General features: G+C 47.0%; 3 protein-coding genes across 3 annotated transcripts; 2 read left to right on the top strand and 1 right to left on the bottom strand.

Annotated features, from left to right (window-relative positions):
- Positions 1-789: 789 nt before the first annotated feature.
- On the bottom strand, positions 790-5,803 carry LOC100839166 (gamma-aminobutyrate transaminase 1, mitochondrial). Its single transcript, XM_003580496.4, has 19 exons — positions 5,625-5,803; positions 4,813-4,943; positions 4,585-4,669; positions 4,364-4,436; positions 4,096-4,193; positions 3,911-4,003; positions 3,628-3,701; positions 3,379-3,417; positions 3,146-3,234; positions 2,994-3,070; positions 2,835-2,909; positions 2,506-2,553; positions 2,314-2,397; positions 2,148-2,235; positions 1,966-2,044; positions 1,789-1,879; positions 1,639-1,717; positions 1,279-1,394; positions 790-1,119 (listed from the first exon to the last, which is right to left on the bottom strand). Exons 1-19 carry the CDS (start codon positions 5,676-5,678, stop codon positions 1,045-1,047), a joined length of 1,548 nt encoding a protein of 515 aa, XP_003580544.1. The 5' UTR covers positions 5,679-5,803; the 3' UTR covers positions 790-1,044.
- Positions 5,804-9,864: 4,061 nt separating this feature from the next.
- On the top strand, positions 9,865-12,166 carry LOC100833550. The gene is made up of 2 exons (XM_003581617.4): positions 9,865-10,116; positions 10,808-12,166. Exons 1-2 carry the CDS (start codon positions 10,047-10,049, stop codon positions 11,944-11,946), a joined length of 1,209 nt encoding a protein of 402 aa, XP_003581665.1. The 5' UTR covers positions 9,865-10,046; the 3' UTR covers positions 11,947-12,166.
- A 1,140-nt stretch (positions 12,167-13,306) lies between these two features.
- On the top strand, positions 13,307-15,535 carry LOC100833858. The gene is made up of 2 exons (XM_003581618.3): positions 13,307-13,585; positions 14,167-15,535. Exons 1-2 carry the CDS (start codon positions 13,504-13,506, stop codon positions 15,294-15,296), a joined length of 1,212 nt encoding a protein of 403 aa, XP_003581666.1. The 5' UTR covers positions 13,307-13,503; the 3' UTR covers positions 15,297-15,535.
- The last annotated feature ends 4,968 nt before the right edge of the window (positions 15,536-20,503 follow it).

Raw genomic sequence — 20,503 nt, forward strand, 5'->3', positions numbered from 1 at the left:
GTGGTTTTAGTTCAAACAATAATTTAGAATCAAAAGGACTAAAATTTAAGAACAAGAATATAAACAGGCAATATTTTCTTCATGTTGACCAAACCGATTGACAAAAAATATGTAATCCCTCCGTCCAATAAAAGATGTCTCAATTTTACCTAAATTTGAATGCATCTATACACTAAGTCATGTTTAGATACATTCAAATTTTGACAAACTTGAGACATCTTTTGTTGGACGGAAGAAGTATGTAATTTCTTCGCCCTCTCTGCAAATTTGTTCCACTTGGCGTGTAAAATATTCATGCATATCAAATAAAATGTTATTACAATTCATGGAAAATGTTCACGTAGATCACAAAACAAATGTTATCAAAAACAGAGATGTCCACGTTAAGGAATCATTGGGCTTGCAGATCGGAGGAAATTTAAATGATTTCAACCCTTAGCATATTTTTTCATATGTGTAGCATTTGTTTCGTAAGAATAGAAATACCGGATTCCTAAGGATCGTGTTCAATTATTCCTAAGAATGCTTAGCATTAGGCAAGATCTCATGAAAAAATCCAGGAGTATTGAAATGTGCAGTGTACTTTTCCTATTCCTATGATTTTAAAATCTTATTAACCGAATAAGCCCGAAATGTTGATAGTTCATATTAGTTCTCATTCGCTTCTCTTCTCGGAAACATCAGCAATTTCAGACCAATAATTCAGATGCAGCTCCCTCTGTCGCCTCCGTGCATAAATCTAACAAGGATTGTTGGGAATGTTTTGTTCGAAACTATGCTTGTGCAGAATATAGAGAAACTTATAACAGGCTTTATTTAGTAAATTAGCAGGTTATCCTTACAAGCAAGATTGTACAAAATCTATATTGTGTGTAATCAAGTCATCAATCCCCGTTGCCTGGTGAAAGAATGCTTCACCATTTTGCGCATCAAGAACTGTGTTTGTTCCAGTGCTTTATTACCACTTGACAGCAGGTTATTCTGTACACTGCCCAGGCCACCGCCGCCACCACATTATCTCATCAGCATGGTGCTGTATCTTGCTTAATTCTTCTTCAATTTCAGCTCTGCAACTCTCTCCTCCGTGGACTTAAGAGCATCTCCATATATGCTAACAAGCTGAAAAGAATTTCGAGTGAGACTGAGACAGTTCATTGATTTCTTTAAGATGTTTTAGCTCATTGATATTTTAACTCATCTTCTAGATCTCTTCATCTCATGTTACTATCAGACCAAAAGGGGATGGTGGTGGTGGTGTGCTGTGATTTCTGATCTTACCTCATCAACTTCACCAGCTGTCATTGTCAATGGCGGTGACATCATAATGCTGTCGCCGGCAACCCTAACCAGCATGCCACGCTTCTGGCACTCCGCTCCAAAGATCGCACCAACACCTGAAAAATGCCATCCAGTATCATACCCTACTTGAAGTGCTTCAGGGAAACAGTTTTCACTATACTCCTGGTTCCGAGATACATCTGTATATCTCAGAACACGACAATTAGTTCTAAATTTTAAGGTATGATTGATTGTCTTCCAGTATAACAACGTTTCAGCTTAAGTCGTTGAAAGCTATGATTTGACATGGTGAAAGATTCTACTGACAAATAAGAGCAAGTAATCTCTGTTGTTACTTACCCCATTCAGCAGGGAATGGATCATCTCGTGATTTGTTGTTGGCGAATTCAGTTCCAAGTATCAACCCTACACCACGGATCTGCATAGAGAATCACGCCAGTCACACATTGGACAAGAAAGGAAACTCTGCTGAAACAAATAAAAGGGTACCTCCCCAACAATTGGGCTTCCTGCAAAGGCCTTTGTTCCCTCTTGAAACCGCGGAGCGATTTGCTTCACATGATCAGGAATATTCCTTTCCCTGATACCATATAGTTGTGAAAGATTCATCATTAACAAGGGCAATAGGAGCAGGGGCACTGTGTGCCAAGGAAAAATGCAGTATACCGATAGATTTTGAGGGCTTCAATGGCGACAGCACAAGCAACTGGATGTCCGGAGTATGTGAATCCATGGGCAAATGATCCTGTAACAATAAACGCAATAGCTCAGCACATATCCTTAAAAAAAGCTTGAGACGCATAATTGCAGATATGAGGGGTTGAGCTCCTGCAATACCATTCACTTACCAAGCTTATTGCTCTGGGAATCAATCACCTCTGCTATTTCCGGGCTAACAAGAGTTGCTCCAATGGGCACATAGGCAGATGAAAGAGCCTGTTTTTATTAAATTAGCATGGCTCAGATGACATCTGATGATTATATTCACTGATATAGTGGTATTAAGAAGTTCACCTTGGCCAAGGTGACTAGGTCTGGCTTGATGTTATACATATCAGATCCAAACATGGTTCCCAACCTTCCAAATGCAGTAATGACCTAAAAGGCATTGCCAATTAATAAGAGTTGCATAGAAAAGTTTCTTGTGTTCTTTTACCATATACTATTTTGCTTTTCTGTTTGACTTCACAAGCGAATGTGAAGTACCTCATCTACTATGAAAAGGATGTCATACTTCTTTACCACTGCTTGAACCTGTTAATAGACAAAATGACATAATGAGATAAACAAGTAAGACCGGAATTCAACTCCTCGAGGTGGAAGTTAATTATAAATATAATGTAGTACCAACTTTGACAGTTAATCAGACAACAATGTTTTCTGTGGAACTACGGCAACAGTGATGGCAGAAAGGAAAAAAAAACTTAGGAGAATGAAGCGGGTACTTGTTAAGTTCAGCAAATGTGTGTTCTTAGCTCCACTGCAATTTAACTGTGGGTTTGGATAAAGGTGCAGCTCAAGGTATTTAGATTCACCTTATCAAAATAGGTCTTTGGAGGAGGAATGACACCACCAGCACCCATCACAGGCTCGGCAATGAACGCAGCAATCTGAAAGGAGAAAAATATATCAGTCAAGCAGTATATTCAGGACCTATATAGCATAATATAAGCTTTGTTGACAAGAAGACTTACTGTTTCTGGTCCTTCCTTGAGGATAAGATTCTCTAAATTATTGGCAAGTCTTGTTGCAAAATCTTCTTCTGTCTCACCTGTCCCCACAAAAAGCATTTCATCAGTAAAATATGCTGGATCGATCATACAACTAAACGTGGAGCAAAGAATACCAGGAAGATGGAAGCGCCAGTAGTGAGGGCAGTCTGTGTGCAGAACGAAAGGTGCTGGTAGATCAAACTTCTGGTGAAGGGCAGGCAGACTAAAGATGCGGAGGCAGTTAGCAAATTAATCAAGTATCAACAAGAAATGGACTAGTAGATTCTTCAGAGTACTAGGTAGTAGCCTAGCAGGTACTGATAGAAAAAGATATCCAAAGACTAAAAATATGTAGGCCAATACTCACCCAGTGAGACTAGCTGATATTAATGTTGATCCGTGATATCTGCAATAAATGCAACATTAGTACGAATGAAATTCAAAACAACACTGTATTTCACAAAGAACATAAAAATGAGATCCAGGAATATTTAACCGATGATCCATATGGACATCGATGCGAATGTAAATTACTTACTAAACAAATATAAGGAAACAGACCGGAGCACACATTTCTCAGTTTGAAAAGCAAAGATTGAGAAATCATGTTGCTTACGCTTTTGATCGTGCAATAAACTTTTTCTTGTTAGGCCTCCCCAATGCATTGTTATAATACCATACTAGCTTGACCTGCAAAGGAACGAGTGTAAACATTATAAAAGTGGGTACAGTGATGTGAAAAGAATAGAAGATGGGAACAAGAAACATTCTACGATCAGCATACAACTCTGAAGAATGTAAGATAAAAAGGTCATGTTTATTTGTTGTATAAAATCTCATGTCACTTTATCTTACAGAACTGTAGCATAGGAAATGGTCAATACATCCAGCAATAGTACCTGCGAGTCATTTGCTTCCGAACCACTATTTGTGAAGAATGCCTTTCCCATTTTCCTTGCCGTAAACATGCTAAGAAGATCACCTGCAAGATCCTGAAAGTACCAGCAAGGCTCCATCGTCAGTGTTTGGAATTTAGTAAATGATTTTAACAAACCAATAGTCAATGAAAAATGCAGAAATTCACCAAGGTTGGTTTGGTTGTACGGTTCCAAAAGGAGTGATAGAAGGGTAACTTGTTTAATTGCTCGGTTGCAGCTTTCACTAATCGAGGCTCACTACCACCTGAAGAACATTGCGAATAGTTCATGAAAGAGGATTAAAATTAGACTTTAAACATTACTCCTAGAGCCACAAAAATAAATGGTGATGCAAATATTATCCCAAAGAAAGCAAAATTATGTGGTGGTGCATAAACACGAAATTCAAACTCCAGAAATTGCAGTTGTACATACCTAAAGCTGTACACCATAGTCCTGCCAGAGAATCTAGATACTTATTCCCATTGGTATCATAAACATATGAACCCTGCATATACAGGTTAACATTATAAGGCAAACATACATATATAGTTCCCTAAATATATTGAGTAACAAACATATTAAGCTTCAATTCCCAAAATTCAGTGCTACATTGTAAGACTGAACAGATATAACGCTCGAGTCAAATAGTGAACCTCAGATCTCTCGATAACCAGTGGATGCACATCATTGCTCTGCCATCCAGCTGTGAATGGTGCCAACATGCCATGCCCTTTAAACCTGGAAAGATCACATTTCCAAGATCAATGGTAGCATGTAAACATATATAATCCAACTCTGCATACACCCCAGTAGCGAGTGTATAACAGAGTGTACTATTTGGTAACTGTAGAAGTAAAATAAAATAAATAAAGATAATATACCCATTTTCTTCAGTTGAGTTAGACTGAGGAGATGGTGCTGAACTGAAATGTCTGATTGATGCATCCGACAAATTATCCACGTGGCCTTGCAAACTTCCAGTACCGGTTACATACTTTAGTAATTTGCTTGCCTATAAATAAGAATCACGCATGAACTGTGAGCCCAGGACGATGGCAAACGTTGGCAGGTGATGACTGAAGAACAGAAAGCAGCCGAATATTCATGTCGCTAAAAAAAGAAACTCAAGCTACTGAATGTCCAACACTGAACAGAACAATCACAATTTCTACAGGAAAAAATCAGACACGGTAATGCTTTGGCCCAACAAAACAAAAGCGAACCACTTTTCCTTCCGACCACTCTAATAATGATGTTGCAAAAGAGCAGTACTCCTACTCCACTGATCGTACGAAACGAGGAAAGGAAAAAAGTAACTGAAAAAGTATCAGGCACAGTAAAATTCGTAGTAATCGGGATCATAAGAGTATGAGACAGATTCCGATCAGGAGCGGTATAAACTATGGAACTTTTCTCCAAACGCGAGACGACCTGTACAAATTCAGGGCGGAAAGCGGATAAATAAAAGACAAAATAAGGATCCCCCTTTGCAGTTCAGAATCTCCTAACAGTCCCTAGCCCGAATTCGAATAAAAAGGCTACCTAATCACCTATCACTCCATCCGCCAAGCCCGTCCAGCCCAACCCCACGCTTCCTTGTCATGGCCCCTGCCCCGTGCCGGTGCGGCTCCCGCCTAGCGTGCCGAAGGAAACGGAAGGAGAAGGGGGAGCGATCGAGGAGGGTGGTCGTTACCTGGGACTGGGAGGACGCATTGGTCCGGCGCAGGCCGCGCGCGATCATCATCATCTTCTTCCCCCGGACGAAGGCGAGATGGGGCAGCGCCTTCACGGATTATTGGAGAGATACGGGAGGTCGGAGGAGGAGGAAGAAGGAAGACTATTATACGAGAGACCCGGCTGCCGGGGGCCATGTCATGTGTCACGGCTTTATTCCGGACGGAGGGAGACGTGGCCAAGTTTTCCGGAACGAGACGGGACGTGGCCGGCTTCTCCTGGCCATATTAGCTAGCAGGTACAGCCGTCCCGGTCCCTCCACTCCCCAGTTCAGCTCATCTGTCTTTTGCTTAATTTTGAACGTTTTTTGGATGGACTCCGGTTGTAATCAAACTACTCCTCAGATAATTGAAGTTCGGTTGTAGAGCACGTGGCCACGTCACGAGGTTATCGATTCGACGGTACGTAGGATACGTTTCCATGCATCATCATCTTCTTTTCCTTCTAAAAAGTGCGCGTCATCGCATAGAAAAGCTAGCTGATATACATGCAAAGCCAGGAGGGAGCGGGGTAGCTTTCGATCGGATAAAGTGCTGTCGTGAGAGTGATCTGACTTTGCGGTTGGATGTTTCCATTTGCTAATTAAGCATAGGCGGTAGTTGTTGTTTTTTAGAACAAGCATAGGCAGTAGTAGGAAAAAAAAAGAGTAGTACAGGATTTCACATCAAGCCTATATCAAATTTTGGGCCAGTCCGGCTTCCTGGGCCTATCTCGTTGCCTTCCTGGGCCTTATTGCTTTCTGAGATGTTCTCAACAGATTCTTAGTGGGCTTGGGCCTAAGGATTCTTGAACCAGTGATTTATGTATCCTAAAAAAAAGGTGATTCTTCTTCCGATTCTAAAAAATGAAAAGATTTGTATCCGTAACCTAGCGGCGGCGGCAGGAGTGAAAGAGAAAAATAGGGTTCCGACTTACATCTAAAGGAATTCGTAGGTTCCGTTCACTTCATGCGCCATTTTGCCGCTGTGAGGCGAGGGAAACCTTGGGTTCTGCTATACGTATCTAGAAGTGTTTGACAATATGAATCGTGTGGTATTCATCGCCGGTGCTAAGGTGTTTGACAATAAAGGTAGTGCTTACCGGGCGGTGCCACGGGGTCAGCGAGTTCTACTCACCGCCGGTCTGGTCTTGCGGATTTTGGGTTCGTGTACCCCCTAGACCCTTACGTGGATTTGATGATTTTTTTGTAAGCATGCCATGGTGTTTTTGTTGATATGGTATTTTGTGTGGAGTCCTTTCGTATATTCTGGTACAAAACTTGTGTGGTTCGACAACCTGTACTTTTAGCGAATCATCCCAGCTGGGCCAAGTACGTTCAACGCTCATGCTTCCCATCTTTTTGGATGGGCGACTCAAGTGGCTTTTTGAAACCTTTGAACGTAGCCAACTTCGTGTAGAGGTAAGAGCGGTACTATTCCCGCTCTAGTTCTAATTACAGTCTCTCTTTACCGAAGCATCGACAGTATTTCATGTTGCAACAGTTATGAAGTTTGAGTATTGAAAAAACAAAATTGATTTTTCTTCCCCAGACTATGGCCATCCCAATCGAAAGAACCAGGTGAAACGGCCATGTAGGTGGGCATGTTGGCTATACTAGTACTCCCTCCGTCTAGGCCTGGTAATGGGTTGGATTCAAATGGTTTTTATGGTTCGGGCTCTCAACTGGGTCGTCTTTCGGTGGGTGGAAATGGATTGACTTCGCGAATGGATGGGTCTGGTGCGGTTTTAACGTAGAAATGGTTTGGGGTGGTTTGGTTTTGGACTCAAACGCTTTGGTTTTGTATGGGCTGAACCCGTGGATTCCCTTTGGGCTCGACCCGTGGGCAGAGGAGCAGCTAGCGTCGTGTCCAGCGTCTTCTCCGTCTTCCCCAGATCCTTGCTAGGGGCCTAGGGTTGCGCCGCCGCCGTCTCCCCCATCCGGCGCTCCACCGCCGGCGTACCTAGGGCCGCCGGATTCCGCGGATCCGGTCCCTCACGCTGCCTTCCCCCAGGAATTTCTCTGCCTAGATCATCCTCTCATTGGCTGGCCCTGCTAGCGATTGTTCCCCAAGGTCCTACTCTGTCACAAGATTCCACCAGGACAACTTCCTTTTGCTCCATCCGGTCTCAACCGAACCGCCATTCACTAAATCGGTAAGCAATGTTAGGTTCTGTTTTTGGATGAATCCGAGGATTGCTTTCCAGAATTTTCGTTTTACTCCCGTTTTTGTTGTTCAAGTAGGTGCAGTACTAATTGGATACCTATTTTATTTGAAGGTACTGATTGAGTAAATGTACTTAAATTGGCTGTTGGCTTCAAGTACTGATTACAAGTGATTATTCACATGTCCTAATTTATTTTTTATTGTCTGTTCTGCTCACTATGTTTATGCAGAATTCCCTAATGCATTGCTTGAATGTATAGAGAATTAACTACTAAATACTAATATTAATTTCACATATACAGCATGAGAGATGGTTATTTTGATAGGGCAGTTGGTCCTTTGCTAAGATGTTATTCCAGATTGACAGCACATGTCCACTGCCTCCTCCTAGTCACCGAGACCTTCCACATCTGCCCTGTGAGTGTATCTTAGTTGTGTTGTAGAACTGCAAGTTTGTCCTGCTTAATATGGTCTGATGCAAATGGTTTTTTTTTCCGTTAGGAAAACATAACCGTTGATACTAGAGTTTCTTGTTATGTCATGAGATGTTGTCTGTAATTACTGAATGTGCAATGCCAATCATGCAGCCAGAGCATGATAATCTCTGCATGTATATCTTCTAGTTATGTGAAGCTTGTATGAATATATGAAAAATCTGAAGCTTATCAGTGAAGCTTATCTGAATAACTATGTATGTAAAGTCTCAAAAGTTATGTGTGTGTAGCTACTATTAGTTCAGAATTAATTGAACTGAAGCTTAATTATGTCGAGACTAATTCCTGATGTTTCATCCCTGTATAGATATCACATGGGCCTCCCCTGCTATGCAAATAATTTCCTTTCTATAAGCAGATCACTCCATGTTTCAGGTGGTGAAGTGTTCACACAAATCATTGTACAAGTGTTGAATGGAAGGAGTCCATGAAGATGGTGACAAAATTGGTGTAAAAAGATGGGGCTTTTGCTCACTGACCAGATGCACTGAAGTTATGGACCCTAGTAAAGTTACTTGTGTAGTTACTCCCTATAAATCATGTCTAATGAAGTAATAATTCAATCTATGTAACTAACCGTTAATTAAGCGGACATTTGATGGGACTTGATAGTTGCCATTGTTTGCCTGGAAGGATTTTTTTTTTTTTTGCAATTGTCATTTCACATTACATAATATTTGTTTCATTTGGACAGCAGGTTAACCTGTACTACACCTTTAATGTTTCACTTTAAGAGCTGAAGTACCGAATCCAACAGCCAGCACGTCTGCATGCACATCGTGATTGTGAGCTAAACTATCGATGGCTCTTCTAGCGTGTGTACCGTGGTTCCGAAATGGTCCGAAATGGTCCGAAATGGTTTGCCCAGTCCATTTGGTTGATTCGGATTGGAGTGGGTTGGATGTAGATCGCGTACCAGTTGGTCTGGACTGGATCGAAGGGTCTAGTGTTTGGGATGGATGCGGATTGGTTTTATGTATTGTCTTATCTGGTTTGGTGCGGGTATGGTCCGGATTTCAAACCATTACCAGGCCTACCTCCGTCCCTAATTAATTGACGCCGGCCGTTTTGCAAAGAAATCTCTGTAAATTTTCGAAATAAATCTGCAGTCCACATTTTCAATTAAACGTAGACTGTGCGTTGATTTCAAAAAAACAACAAGAGAGTTTTCGTAAAAGTTCTGATAGCACTTGAACTTCAGATTTATTTCAAAAATTTATAGGATTTTTTTTTTCAAAACAGCGGGCATCAATTAATTACGAACGCAGGGAGCAGAAAGTGAAACGCGCGCAGAACTTGGTCGAGTCGTGGTGTGCCGTCCCCAGCCCAGATGCACGTACCCCTGCCAGCTGATGGAGCGAATACTGGCGGGATCCTCCATCCTCGATCCCCTGGCCCCATTTCAACGTCCGTACGTGCTGCATGCAGCAGCTGCAGGCCTGCAGCCAGATGCACACAGTGTACGTAACTGCGGCACGTGATTGCACGCAGGGGGGACACGGGGAAGTTGCATCGTCGTCTCCACCCACTAGGACACGCGGTAGAGCAGGAAGATCCACGAGAGGCCCAAGCGGGCATTTGCACGCACAGTATCGCTCGTCCTACGTCCGTCCCTGTATATAAGTGGATCACACGTCTCCTACCTTTGCAAGAGCCAGAGAGGAGAAGAGAGAGAGAGAGAGAGAGAGAGAGAGAGTACCACCTCGATTATAAGTGGTCAGCCGGGTCGACACTCATCGATCGATGGTGATCAGCCGCGTCGCGCTCCTTCTGCTCGTCTGCGCGGCTGCCCGACCTGCTTCTGCCGGAGATGGTGAGAGCCTCTGAAAGACCACTGCTGTCGCTACTTCTTCTTCTTCCGTGCATGTAATTCATTACCTGCAAATATCATGTATATCCGCATACGCAAGTAGTACTCCGTACCTACTAGCGATCGATCGATCGATCGATCGATCATCCCAGCATATATCAAAGCTAGCAGCTGCAAATACCTACTACAATTAGTGTAGCTTCTTACTTAGACAGACCAAGGATTAGCATCGCACTAGTAATGGAAGTACACAGTCATCGATCCCACTCCCAGTAGTGCAGGTTCTAGCTAGGCTTGTAGCTCCGGCCAGCCACCGGTCGGCGCAGAGTATTCTGAGGAAGTATGGCAGGATCGATCACGTACCCCCCGTTCGATGGAACGGGATCGATACTCGATCCTGCTTCTGATTTGTCAGGGACTGCATTCATGTGAGAGTTGACGGGGTGCAACATTTCCCAAAAAATGCTGCCTCGACGGTTGACTTGTTCTAAGATCCGTGTCAGTGATACTACCACAGAAGTCCAATCCTAAGCTTAAAAAACCTCCCCAAACTGCCAGATTCTCTTTTGGCTCAGTGGGCTATCCATGTGCAATTAATCCAGCATACTCTCTACTACAGTAACCTTACACGTCATGCTTGCTCACTCGAATTAATCGATCGTTCTTGCACACGCACCGCACGCACGCATTGCAGGCCTGCTCCAGAACGGCAACTTCGAGTGCGCCCCGGACGTGTCCCAGATGAACGGCACGCGCGTGACGAGCCCCTACGCCATCCCCAGCTGGGAATCCACGGGCTGCGTGGAGTACATCCAGTCCGGAACGACCCAGGACAACGGCATGGTCCTGGCGGTTCCCGAGGGCGCGCACGCCGTGCGGCTGGGCGTCGACTCCTCCGTCCGGCAGCAGCTCACCGTCACCGCCGGCGCCTACTACTCCGTCACCTTCAGCGCGGCGCGCACCTGCGCGCAGTCCGAGAAGCTCAGCCTCTCCGTCATCCCCTGCAGCCCGGACCACGCTCCCAGCGCGCTACCCATCCAGACGGTCTACAGCACCAGCGGCTGGGACTCCTACTCCTGGGCCTTCCTCGCGACGCAGGACGGGGCCGTCACCCTCGTCATCCACCACGCCGACGACGGCGTCGACGACCCGGCCTGCGGGCCTATCCTCGACGCCGTCGCCATCAAGACGCTCACCGTCCCCAACCCTCCTTGTCAGGAAGGCGGCAGTAATATGCTGAGGAACGGGGGGTTCGAGGAAGGTCCTTACATGATCCCTGGCAGCGCGGCGTGCGGCGTGCTCGTGCCGCCCATGGACGAGGACGACGTGTCGCCGCTCCCGGGGTGGATGATCATGTCCTACTCCAAGGCGGTGAAATACATCGGCTCGGACCACTTCGCGGTGCCGTCGGGGACCCGCGCCGTGGAGCTGGTGGCGGGCGTGGAGGCGGCGCTGGTGCAGGAGGTGGACACCGTGCCGGGGTCGGCATGCCGGATGGAGTTCTCCGTCGGGGACGCCGGCAACGGGTGCGCGGCCTGCGAGACGGAGTCGGCGCCCGGCCTCGGCATGCGCGTGACGGCGGCCGCCGCGGAAGGGAGCACCAGCGTGGCGCACTGCTCCAAGGGCGACGGCGGATCAGGGTGGGAGCGCGGGGTGCTGGAGTTCAAGGCCGTGGAGAAGCGAACCCGTGTGGTGCTGTTTAGCGCGGGCTATCATACCAGGTCTGATGGCTCCGGCACGCTCTGCGGGCCTGTTGTCGATGACGTCTCGCTCGTCTGCGCGGCTTCGTCCGCGCCGCCGCCTGCTCAACGCCGCCGGTTGCTTCGTCGGTAGTTGCTCTCTTTTTGTAATTTGAACACTTCCCTCTTCTTAAATTTGAACCCTTCTTCAGTTGTACTACCAGCTTGGCATTTTCTTTCGTTTTTCTTCTCTCCGCAAGAACATCAACAATTTTGGACGAATAGGCATTCCGGAGAATATTTTTTTTCAAGAATGCAAAGGGGTGCGTCATCAAATTAAGGGAGAATAAATCTCACAGGGAATTTCTTGGGAACCATTTCGTTCTAAACTACGTCAGCCAGTTCACTGCAGGATTCCCAAGTGATTTGTTTACAGACGAATTTATTAAGAAGATCATACTTCCAGTTTTTTTTAGAATTCATACTGCATCAATTCGAAATTGCGTGCTTGATCAAGGTTATCATCAAGAGAGTAGTCCATATTTCATTCTTAAATGTCACTTGCCGGAAGCATAACTCCCTGAATTTGAAAACCGGTTATTTAGACCTGTGAAATCCTTAATACCATTTAAATCAACCCCTATGCGGTTTTAGAGCCTACGTGTCACATTTAGGACCGTTTAGAGGCTGATCAGACGATTTGACTTTATTTCGATGACGTCAGAATATGAATTTCTTTCTTTTTTGAGCGAAAGAAGAAGAATAACGTGGTACAACCATCGTCCACCGACAGGAATCAGGCCCATCGAAGAAAGAGGTTGGGCATGTAATTCGGCGCGGCCGGCGGAGAAAAGAAGGCACACGTTGACAAAAAGCCCATCTCCCTGCTGCCTCTGGCCCTTTTCCCGTTGCAGAGGCATGGGCATGGCGACTGGGTTCGTGCTCAGCTAGTCAGCTGGGCCAGCCAAGTGCCCTTACCGGGCTCCTCGCTGGACGCCGCCGGGCCACGAATTGCTCGAGACGGGAAAAAGGGACTCATGGATGGACTTATCCCGCCCTCTCTCTCAAAAAAAAAGGATGGACTTATCCCAATCCAAAGAACCAGGTGAAACCGGCGGCCATGTGGGCGTGTGGCTAGTCGATAAGTCAACCGCGTGCAGGCTGGCTGGGCGCGTCGTCGTGTTGTTCCGTCCCCAGACGCCACCCGACCCAGCCGCAGCCCGCCGGCCGCTGGAGCGAATACCGGAATCCTCCCCCATTTCAACGCCTCAACGGCCGTGCATGCAGTCGCAGACCAGCTGCAGCCAGATACTACATGCAGTGTACCGCCGCACGTGATTGCACGCAGGGGCCCGTTGCATCAGCGCCACCCACGAGGACACGCGGTGGAGCAAGGAAGGAGAGGCAGGCGGCAGATCCACGAGAGGGTCAGGACTCAGGACGCGCGGCAATTTTGTACGTACCAAAATGGTATCGCGCGCTCGTCCTAGGACGTCCATATATATAAGAGTGTATCCACGCCTCTTAGCCTACGAGCCGTGGATCCCATTATATATAGAGACGTAGACGTAGCTCTGGAAGGACACCTACAGGCTACAGCCAGCGTATCAGTTATAGTACGTAGTTAAGCTCGATAACGCCTTGCGAGAGAGAGGACCACTGCTCGCCGTGTTAATTAGCTGGCCGGCTGGGTCGACACACCCGTCGATCGATGGTGATCAACGGCGCGCGCGGCCGCGTCGCGCTCCTCTTGCTCGTCTGCGCGGCTGCCCGGCCTGCTTTTGCCGGAGATGGTGAGAGCCTCTGAAATGCACTGTTGCTAGTACTTCTCATTTATTCCATGCATGATTAATTCATTCGTTGCCTGCAAATACCATGCATCCGCGTCCGTACATTCTGGTATTCGATCGATCATCCCCGTAGCAGGCTAGCAGCTGCAAATATATACATGTAGTTTTTTTTCAGAAAAAATACATACATGTAGTTAGTGTAGCTTCTTACTTAACTAGATAGAACGATCTTTGCAAAGAAAAGAAAAACTAGCATTCCTCCTTTTAATAAAGAATGTCTCAATTTTGATTAAATTTAAATGCATTTATACACTTAGTTATGTCAAACTTGAGATATCTTTTGTGGGACGGAGGGAGAAGAAGAACAAGGATTAGCACTAGTAATGGAAATTACACGCAGTCATCGGAGTGCAACGTCTCCCCAAAAATGCTGGCGCGGGTTGACTTGTTCTAGGTTCAAATCAATCCGGAGCATTAAAACGTCTTGAAACGGCCAGATTATGTTGGCTAGCTCAGTGTGCCGGCTTTACATGTGCACATTAGTTCAGCAGTACCTTACACGTCATTCATTCGTGCACTTGCAGGCCTGCTCCAGAACGGCAACTTCGAGTACGCCCCGGACGGGTCCCAGATGAACGGCACGCGCGTGACGGGGCCCCACGCGATCCCCAACTGGGAATCCACGGGCTTCGTGGAGTACATCGACTCCGGAACAACCCAGGGCGGCATGGTCCTGTCGGTTCCCGAGGGCGCGCACGCGGTGCGGCTGGGCGTGGACTCCTCCGTCCGGCAGCAGCTCAGCGTCACCAACGGCTCCTACTACTCCGTCACCTTCAGCGCGGCACGCACCTGCGCGCAGTCCGAGAAGCTTCGCCTCTCCGTCATCCCCGGCCACGACGACGACGCTCCCAACGAGCTCCCCATCCAGACGGTCTACAGCACCAGCGGCTGGGACTCCTACTCCTGGGCCTTCATCGCCGCGCAGGACGGCGCCGTCACCCTCGTCATCCACCATGCCGACGACGGCGTCGACGACCCGGCCTGCGGTCCCATCATCGACGCCGTGGCCATCAAGACGCTCACCATCCCCAACCCTCCTTATTCCCAAGACGGAAGCGGCGGCAGCAAGAACGACTTGCTGAGGAACGGCGGGTTCGAGGAAGGGCCGTACATGATCCCCGGCAGCGCGGCGTGCGGGGTGCTGGTGCCGCCCATGGACGAGGACGCCGTGTCGCCGCTCCCGGGGTGGATGGTGATGTCCTACTCCAAGGCGGTCAAGTACGTCGACGTGTCGGGGACCCGCGCCGTGGAGCTGGTGGCCGGCGTGGAGGCGGCGCTGGTGCAGGAGGTGGAGACGGTGCCTGGGGCGGACTGCAGGATGGAGTTCTCCGTCGGGGACGCCGGCGACGGGTGCGCCGCGGCCTGCGACGACGACGACGCGAACGGCAACGGCATCGGCATGCGCGTGACGGCGGCCGCGGGGGAAGCGAGCACCAGCGTGGCGCACTGCTCCAAGGGTGGAAGGTGGGAGCGCGGGGTGCTGGAGTTCAAGGCCGTGGAGAGCCGCACCCGCGTGGTGCTGTTTAGCGCCGGGTATCACACCAGGTCGGACGGCAGCGGCACGCTCTGCGGGCCTGTTGTCGACGACGTCTCGCTCGTCTGCGCTTCGTCCACACCGCCGCCTGCTCGCCGCCGGTTGCTTCGTCGTCGTTAATGCGTTTTGGAGTTTCCGTGACCAATGGCATGCAGTCTCTGCAGCAAATCATAGTAGTACGCAGCTCTCTCCTCTCTGCAGTATGCAGTCTCCGTGACCAATGGCATTCGAGACGCAAAAATCTCACAGGGAATTCTTGGGAAATGTTTCGTTCTAAACTTGCGTGTTACATGATTACATCAAGGTTATCAACCGCCGGTGAAAGAATACTTTGCACATCAAGAAGTATTTATTTTTTCTTTGAGAATCTGCACATCAAGAAGTGTTTCGTTCCGGTGCGCGGCGGAACTAGCCGAAGTCACAGCCTGGGCACTGAGGCCCAAGCCCACTTAAGAATCTGCTGAGAACATCTAAACAAAAAGAAAAAAGTCTATATTTTGTATCTCCGGAGACGTATAATTCCGAAGTCGAAAATCTCTAATTTTAACCCGACACAGCACATTTAAGACGGTTTAGAGAATGATCTGAATTTTTTTTATTGACCGATGACGCTAACGGGGCCACGAGCCTGCCCTATCTTCTCTTTCTTCCTACGTGTTTCTCTCCGTGCACAAGCCTCTTCCCGAGCTTCCCAGGTGGCCGCGCCGCCTGGCCCCGACCCCGGGCCGCCCGGCGTGCCGCCTGCCGCCCCGCTCGCGCCGGCCGCCGCACGCCGCCGTCCCCTGCCCGGGCCGAACTCCAAGGCCGCCACCGCCTCCATGGGGTCGCTCCTGCTGTCTGCCGGCGCGCACGGGGAGAGTAGGGCGCTGCCCAACGCTCGCGGTCAGAGTTCATGGCGAGTTTAGGCGGCTCTCATGTCCATGACGTTCCTGACCCTGGACCAGTCGACGCCGAGCGTTGAGGTAGGACTTGTCGATAACCCTGCGCCAATGCTGGTAGTCGACGGCGAAGTTCTCGAGCGTCCGCTTCCCGTATACCACATCATCAGTCAAATTGTGCCAGATCAACGCCGAACCGCTTTAAACGTGACGGATCAGCTATAATACCGCTATGTGATGTGATTTATCTGGTATTGTGAATTTTAACGTTAAAATTAGACGGTTTTGAACTTCAGGAATTATGCGTCCAACAACATACATTTAGGGAGAAATATTGACTTATCTCAAACAAAAAAGAATACGGTAAGAATAGACAAATTGAGCAGCCCAGAATTCATCTAAAAGAAAGAGCAGCCCAGAAAGCAAATAGGCCTTGTAGGGTCAACGAGATAGGCCGGAAGAGCTAGACTGGCCCAAAATGTGATTGATGCTTTGTGGGAAGGAAGGCCACGGACGGAGCAGAGCGAGTGGGCAGCGCTCGAATCCAAGAGGAACTAGGCGACGCCGTCCCTTTCGGATTTGCACCACGACGACGTACGACGATGATAATGTCGGCGGCGATCGTCCCTGCGTGCAGAATAATTCCTCAAGCCCCCAGCTGGGAACAGTGTACCTGACTCTGCGGGCTAGAGGAGAGATTCCTGCCTCTACAAACTGCTTATAATTACCGCTTCCCAGAACTTTGCCATGGTACGGCACGGTGGAGAGTTTTCCTCGCTCGACACGTTGAACAAAGCACCGTTTGGAAGCCAAAGTATGACTCGACATGGGCAGGAGGAACGGCACTAGAATGACACGATGCCGGGTCGTAGCTGAGGAGGAACCGGTAGACGCAGAGGCCGTTGAAACGGTAGGCGAAAGCCCACGGCCGCTTTGGGAAAGTTTCTTTTAACTGGGCCCTCCATTGCCAGCGGATGGGTCCCTGCACGAACGACGGTCTGCAATCACCTGCCCACGGCGAAGCGTTAAGCCAGAGGGCCCACAAGTCAGTGTCGCAAATGTCATGTCCAGCAAGTACACATGGCGGGTCCCGTGACGCGCCATGCACAGCTGGAAAGGAGAGTGGGCGGTGGCCTTGGCCCCGCGAAAAGAAAAGGCGGGGGCGTCCATGTCAGCGTGAACGCTACACGCCGGCCTTCCTTATCTTATCTTGCCGGAAATGCCCCCGTCCATGTCATGACGTCGTCGTAGCCTTTCGGTGCTCAGCCGTATCTTTGTCTGCAAATCTCAAAATAACGGGAGATTCTCACCGGGAGAAAATGTACAGTGATGGCGATCGTCTTTGCATGCCATGGAAAATCAAAGGTTGGAGCTGCCGTATGAATTGTTGTGAACCCTTGAAGTTTCTTCAGTGCTAGTATAAACCTTTGAGGCTTTGACCGTCCGCTGACGAGATCAACGGTCCAATATGAAAGTATATTTTTGGTCATCATCATGGACAGCGGAGCCAGCACGGCAGCCGCCTTGGACGAGGCTTTTCAGTCAAATCCAACCTGGTTGATGCGAATAATCTGCCAAAAGTATTCTGGCACTTTTGCTTCTGAAAACTTTTCCGGCTAGACAAAATAAACGGCAACTCAAGGAACCAAAACAAGAATAAGAGTAATGCTTTCACAGATAGCTCACACAGACCACAGCATGGGAGCATACATGACGAGAGATCACCACTGGCGCGCGCTGCTACATCTCAAACTGCTAATCATGTTCTTAGTTAGAAAATGCTTCCAGGGACAGCAATGAGCGTGTAATGATTCCTGCATCATTGCATTGCCCCTCCGTGACTCCCTTTTCCATCTTCCAGGCCATGCACGCCCACATGGACCATGCATGTATATACCTCCAAGAATGGACAGAATCGCAATTGCCATGCGAGATCTGGAGTTTGCAACATTAATTCTACGAAATGATATTCCGACAGATTTTAGATGGATCTGAACTTGGTTTTTTTTTCAGGCAATTATATTGATCTGAACTTGTGGTAGAATACAAGATCGGAGCACAGTTGCAGAGATTCTCGAACGGGTGGTGGATGCTGGGAAAGGTACAGACGCAGCGCTGAATAATTGTACCACGAGTACTTCTTTTGACTGCTAATTAACCCACACGTGTAGGAGTACTGTCAATTGTAGCTATAGCTACAAGTGAAAACTGAACATGACTTGCCTAACAACTTGTGAATCAAAGCTAACTATTCTTACCTCGGTAAAATGAGATCGCGCGATCTGAACAATACAAGTTGCAAACAAAAGGGTCTAATCGTCTACTAGCAGTACAATGTTTTCACATGTCAGCAAATGAGATCGATCTGAATTCTGAACAACACAAGATGCAAACGAAAAGGGTTAAGAAAACCGCCCAAGGAACAGGAATCCTTCTAAGTAAAGGGACAGACGGCTTTTGGTCATGGACTAATTAAGTAGACTATTTTCCTTTGTAAAATTGCAAGTGTTCTTGTACTGCAGCAGAGACAACTGCATGCAGGCAGAGAGGCAGCTCAGCGTGCCAAAAGGAGTCGCTATGGTCGGTTTGGACGGCCGATTATTAGCTGCCGCCCACTGCGCCGTGGGCACAGGGATACCAACCAAAGAAAAACCAAAAGCCAAAGCCATCAATCATCCTCTAAAAAAAGCCATCATCTTCCATTCTCCTCCTCCAATTTTTTGACTTCAATTTGATGGAGTTTGTGTCTGGGCTCTGCTGGACCAGCTTTGGTCTGTGCCGTGCATGCATGATGCCGTTGCTCAAAACAATTTCTTTTCATTTTCTCTAGCATGCCAATGCCGCAAACCATCCAAGTACCAGTACTTTAATTTTAAGGTGGGCAACCTTATCATTCCGAAACGTAGAAAAATAATGGTTTGGTTAATTTTGAGATAACGACTTCCATTTCTTGCACGCATGATGTAGACTCGAAGGCTATCTCCAACGCTTAGAGTACTTTGTCTACTTAGCATAAGCATACATCATTGAAATCGTCTCGTATTAACAGTTTTTATTGCTTACTCATCAACCGGTCCCTTGGTGGATGAAGTCATCAGGAATATTCTCAGATTTCACAGAATCGTCATTTGCACGAACCAATGAAAATTCTCATGGAAAAGCTTGATGGATTAGCTAGCCATCCCCTTCCAACAAATTAAGATGGATTCTCTTAGTTATTACCATGAGATTATTTTCAACAGTTAACACCGTGAGATGGGACAACCCTGACACGATTTTAGTAAGAAAAAAGGCCAATGCAAATGTACTGAGTAATAAATTATGCCAAGTATGCCACCGAAATTCAAATCATTCAATGAATTACCAAATAGTTGGTTGTACTCACCTAACTATAAGAAAAGAGAAACATCATGGTGACATAAATACATGAAACATACCTGAAATTGAGTGGAGTTTCTTGTTTGTAGATGAACGGAGGGATTAGCTTGCAAGGCGATCTAAGATCGGTATTTAAGACGTGCAAGATGGAAGCACTTTTTTTTATAGCACTAACAGTGCAACTTAATTATCAATCTCCCGTCAAGTAAAGTAATGTATGATAAACATGGCCTTGAATGAGAATCGGTCCTCCAAAAGGAAAAGGCTTTGAAGTGGATAATGCGAAAATGACCTGACGTGGGAAAACAATTAATCACTTCTCATTTGATTCACGGAACTGCTGACTTAATATTTTATCTATTTTTTCTTGGTCCCAACAGAGTATACAAGGTGGAAAAGAGAGAGGATGACCGTTTGCTCGTCTATATAGGCGGCTAGATAACTTCACAAGATATATTTATCATGAAAGTAATAAAACCGTTGCATGCAATTCAAGCGGAAGTGACGGACATCACAAATAAGGAAAATTAAAGTATTGGTACTCTGCACACAAACGTGCAACAAAATTAGCTTTCACAGAAACCTTTATTCTTTTTTGTAAATTCATCATATGTTTGGGTGCTCTCGACAATAAGCACAACTCATTGCAATTTGCAAGCTAGTAAATCTCAGCAGGCTGTTTTGTCTTTTGTCGCGAGCTTGTAACATGTGGCAATTTACCGTGCCATAAGTGGACAACTTTCGATGAGGTCACTTTAAACTAAAAAGGGAAGAGCGTGTCTATTTCTCGGTCGAATTAGAAATGGTTATTTCTCGATCGACAATCATAGCTATCCGACGAAGGTTTTTCTCATCATGTGTATTTACATCAATCTTGCAAAAATCTCATGATTGGATTTGACGGTTGTTAACATCAACTTAGAAATGGTTATTTCTTCTGAGAAATAGCAAAACCGAAAAGGAAATGAACATCCGGTGGCAATCAGTTTTGTCAGATATTTTCTACACACAACAAAATACAAGAAAGGTGGCAGAAATTCCTCAAATTCTTTCTTGGCTAAATCAAATTAT

The sequence above is a fragment of the Brachypodium distachyon genome, chromosome 5 (genome assembly GCF_000005505.3).
Source record: "Brachypodium distachyon strain Bd21 chromosome 5, Brachypodium_distachyon_v3.0, whole genome shotgun sequence".
Taxonomy (NCBI): domain Eukaryota; kingdom Viridiplantae; phylum Streptophyta; class Magnoliopsida; order Poales; family Poaceae; genus Brachypodium; species Brachypodium distachyon.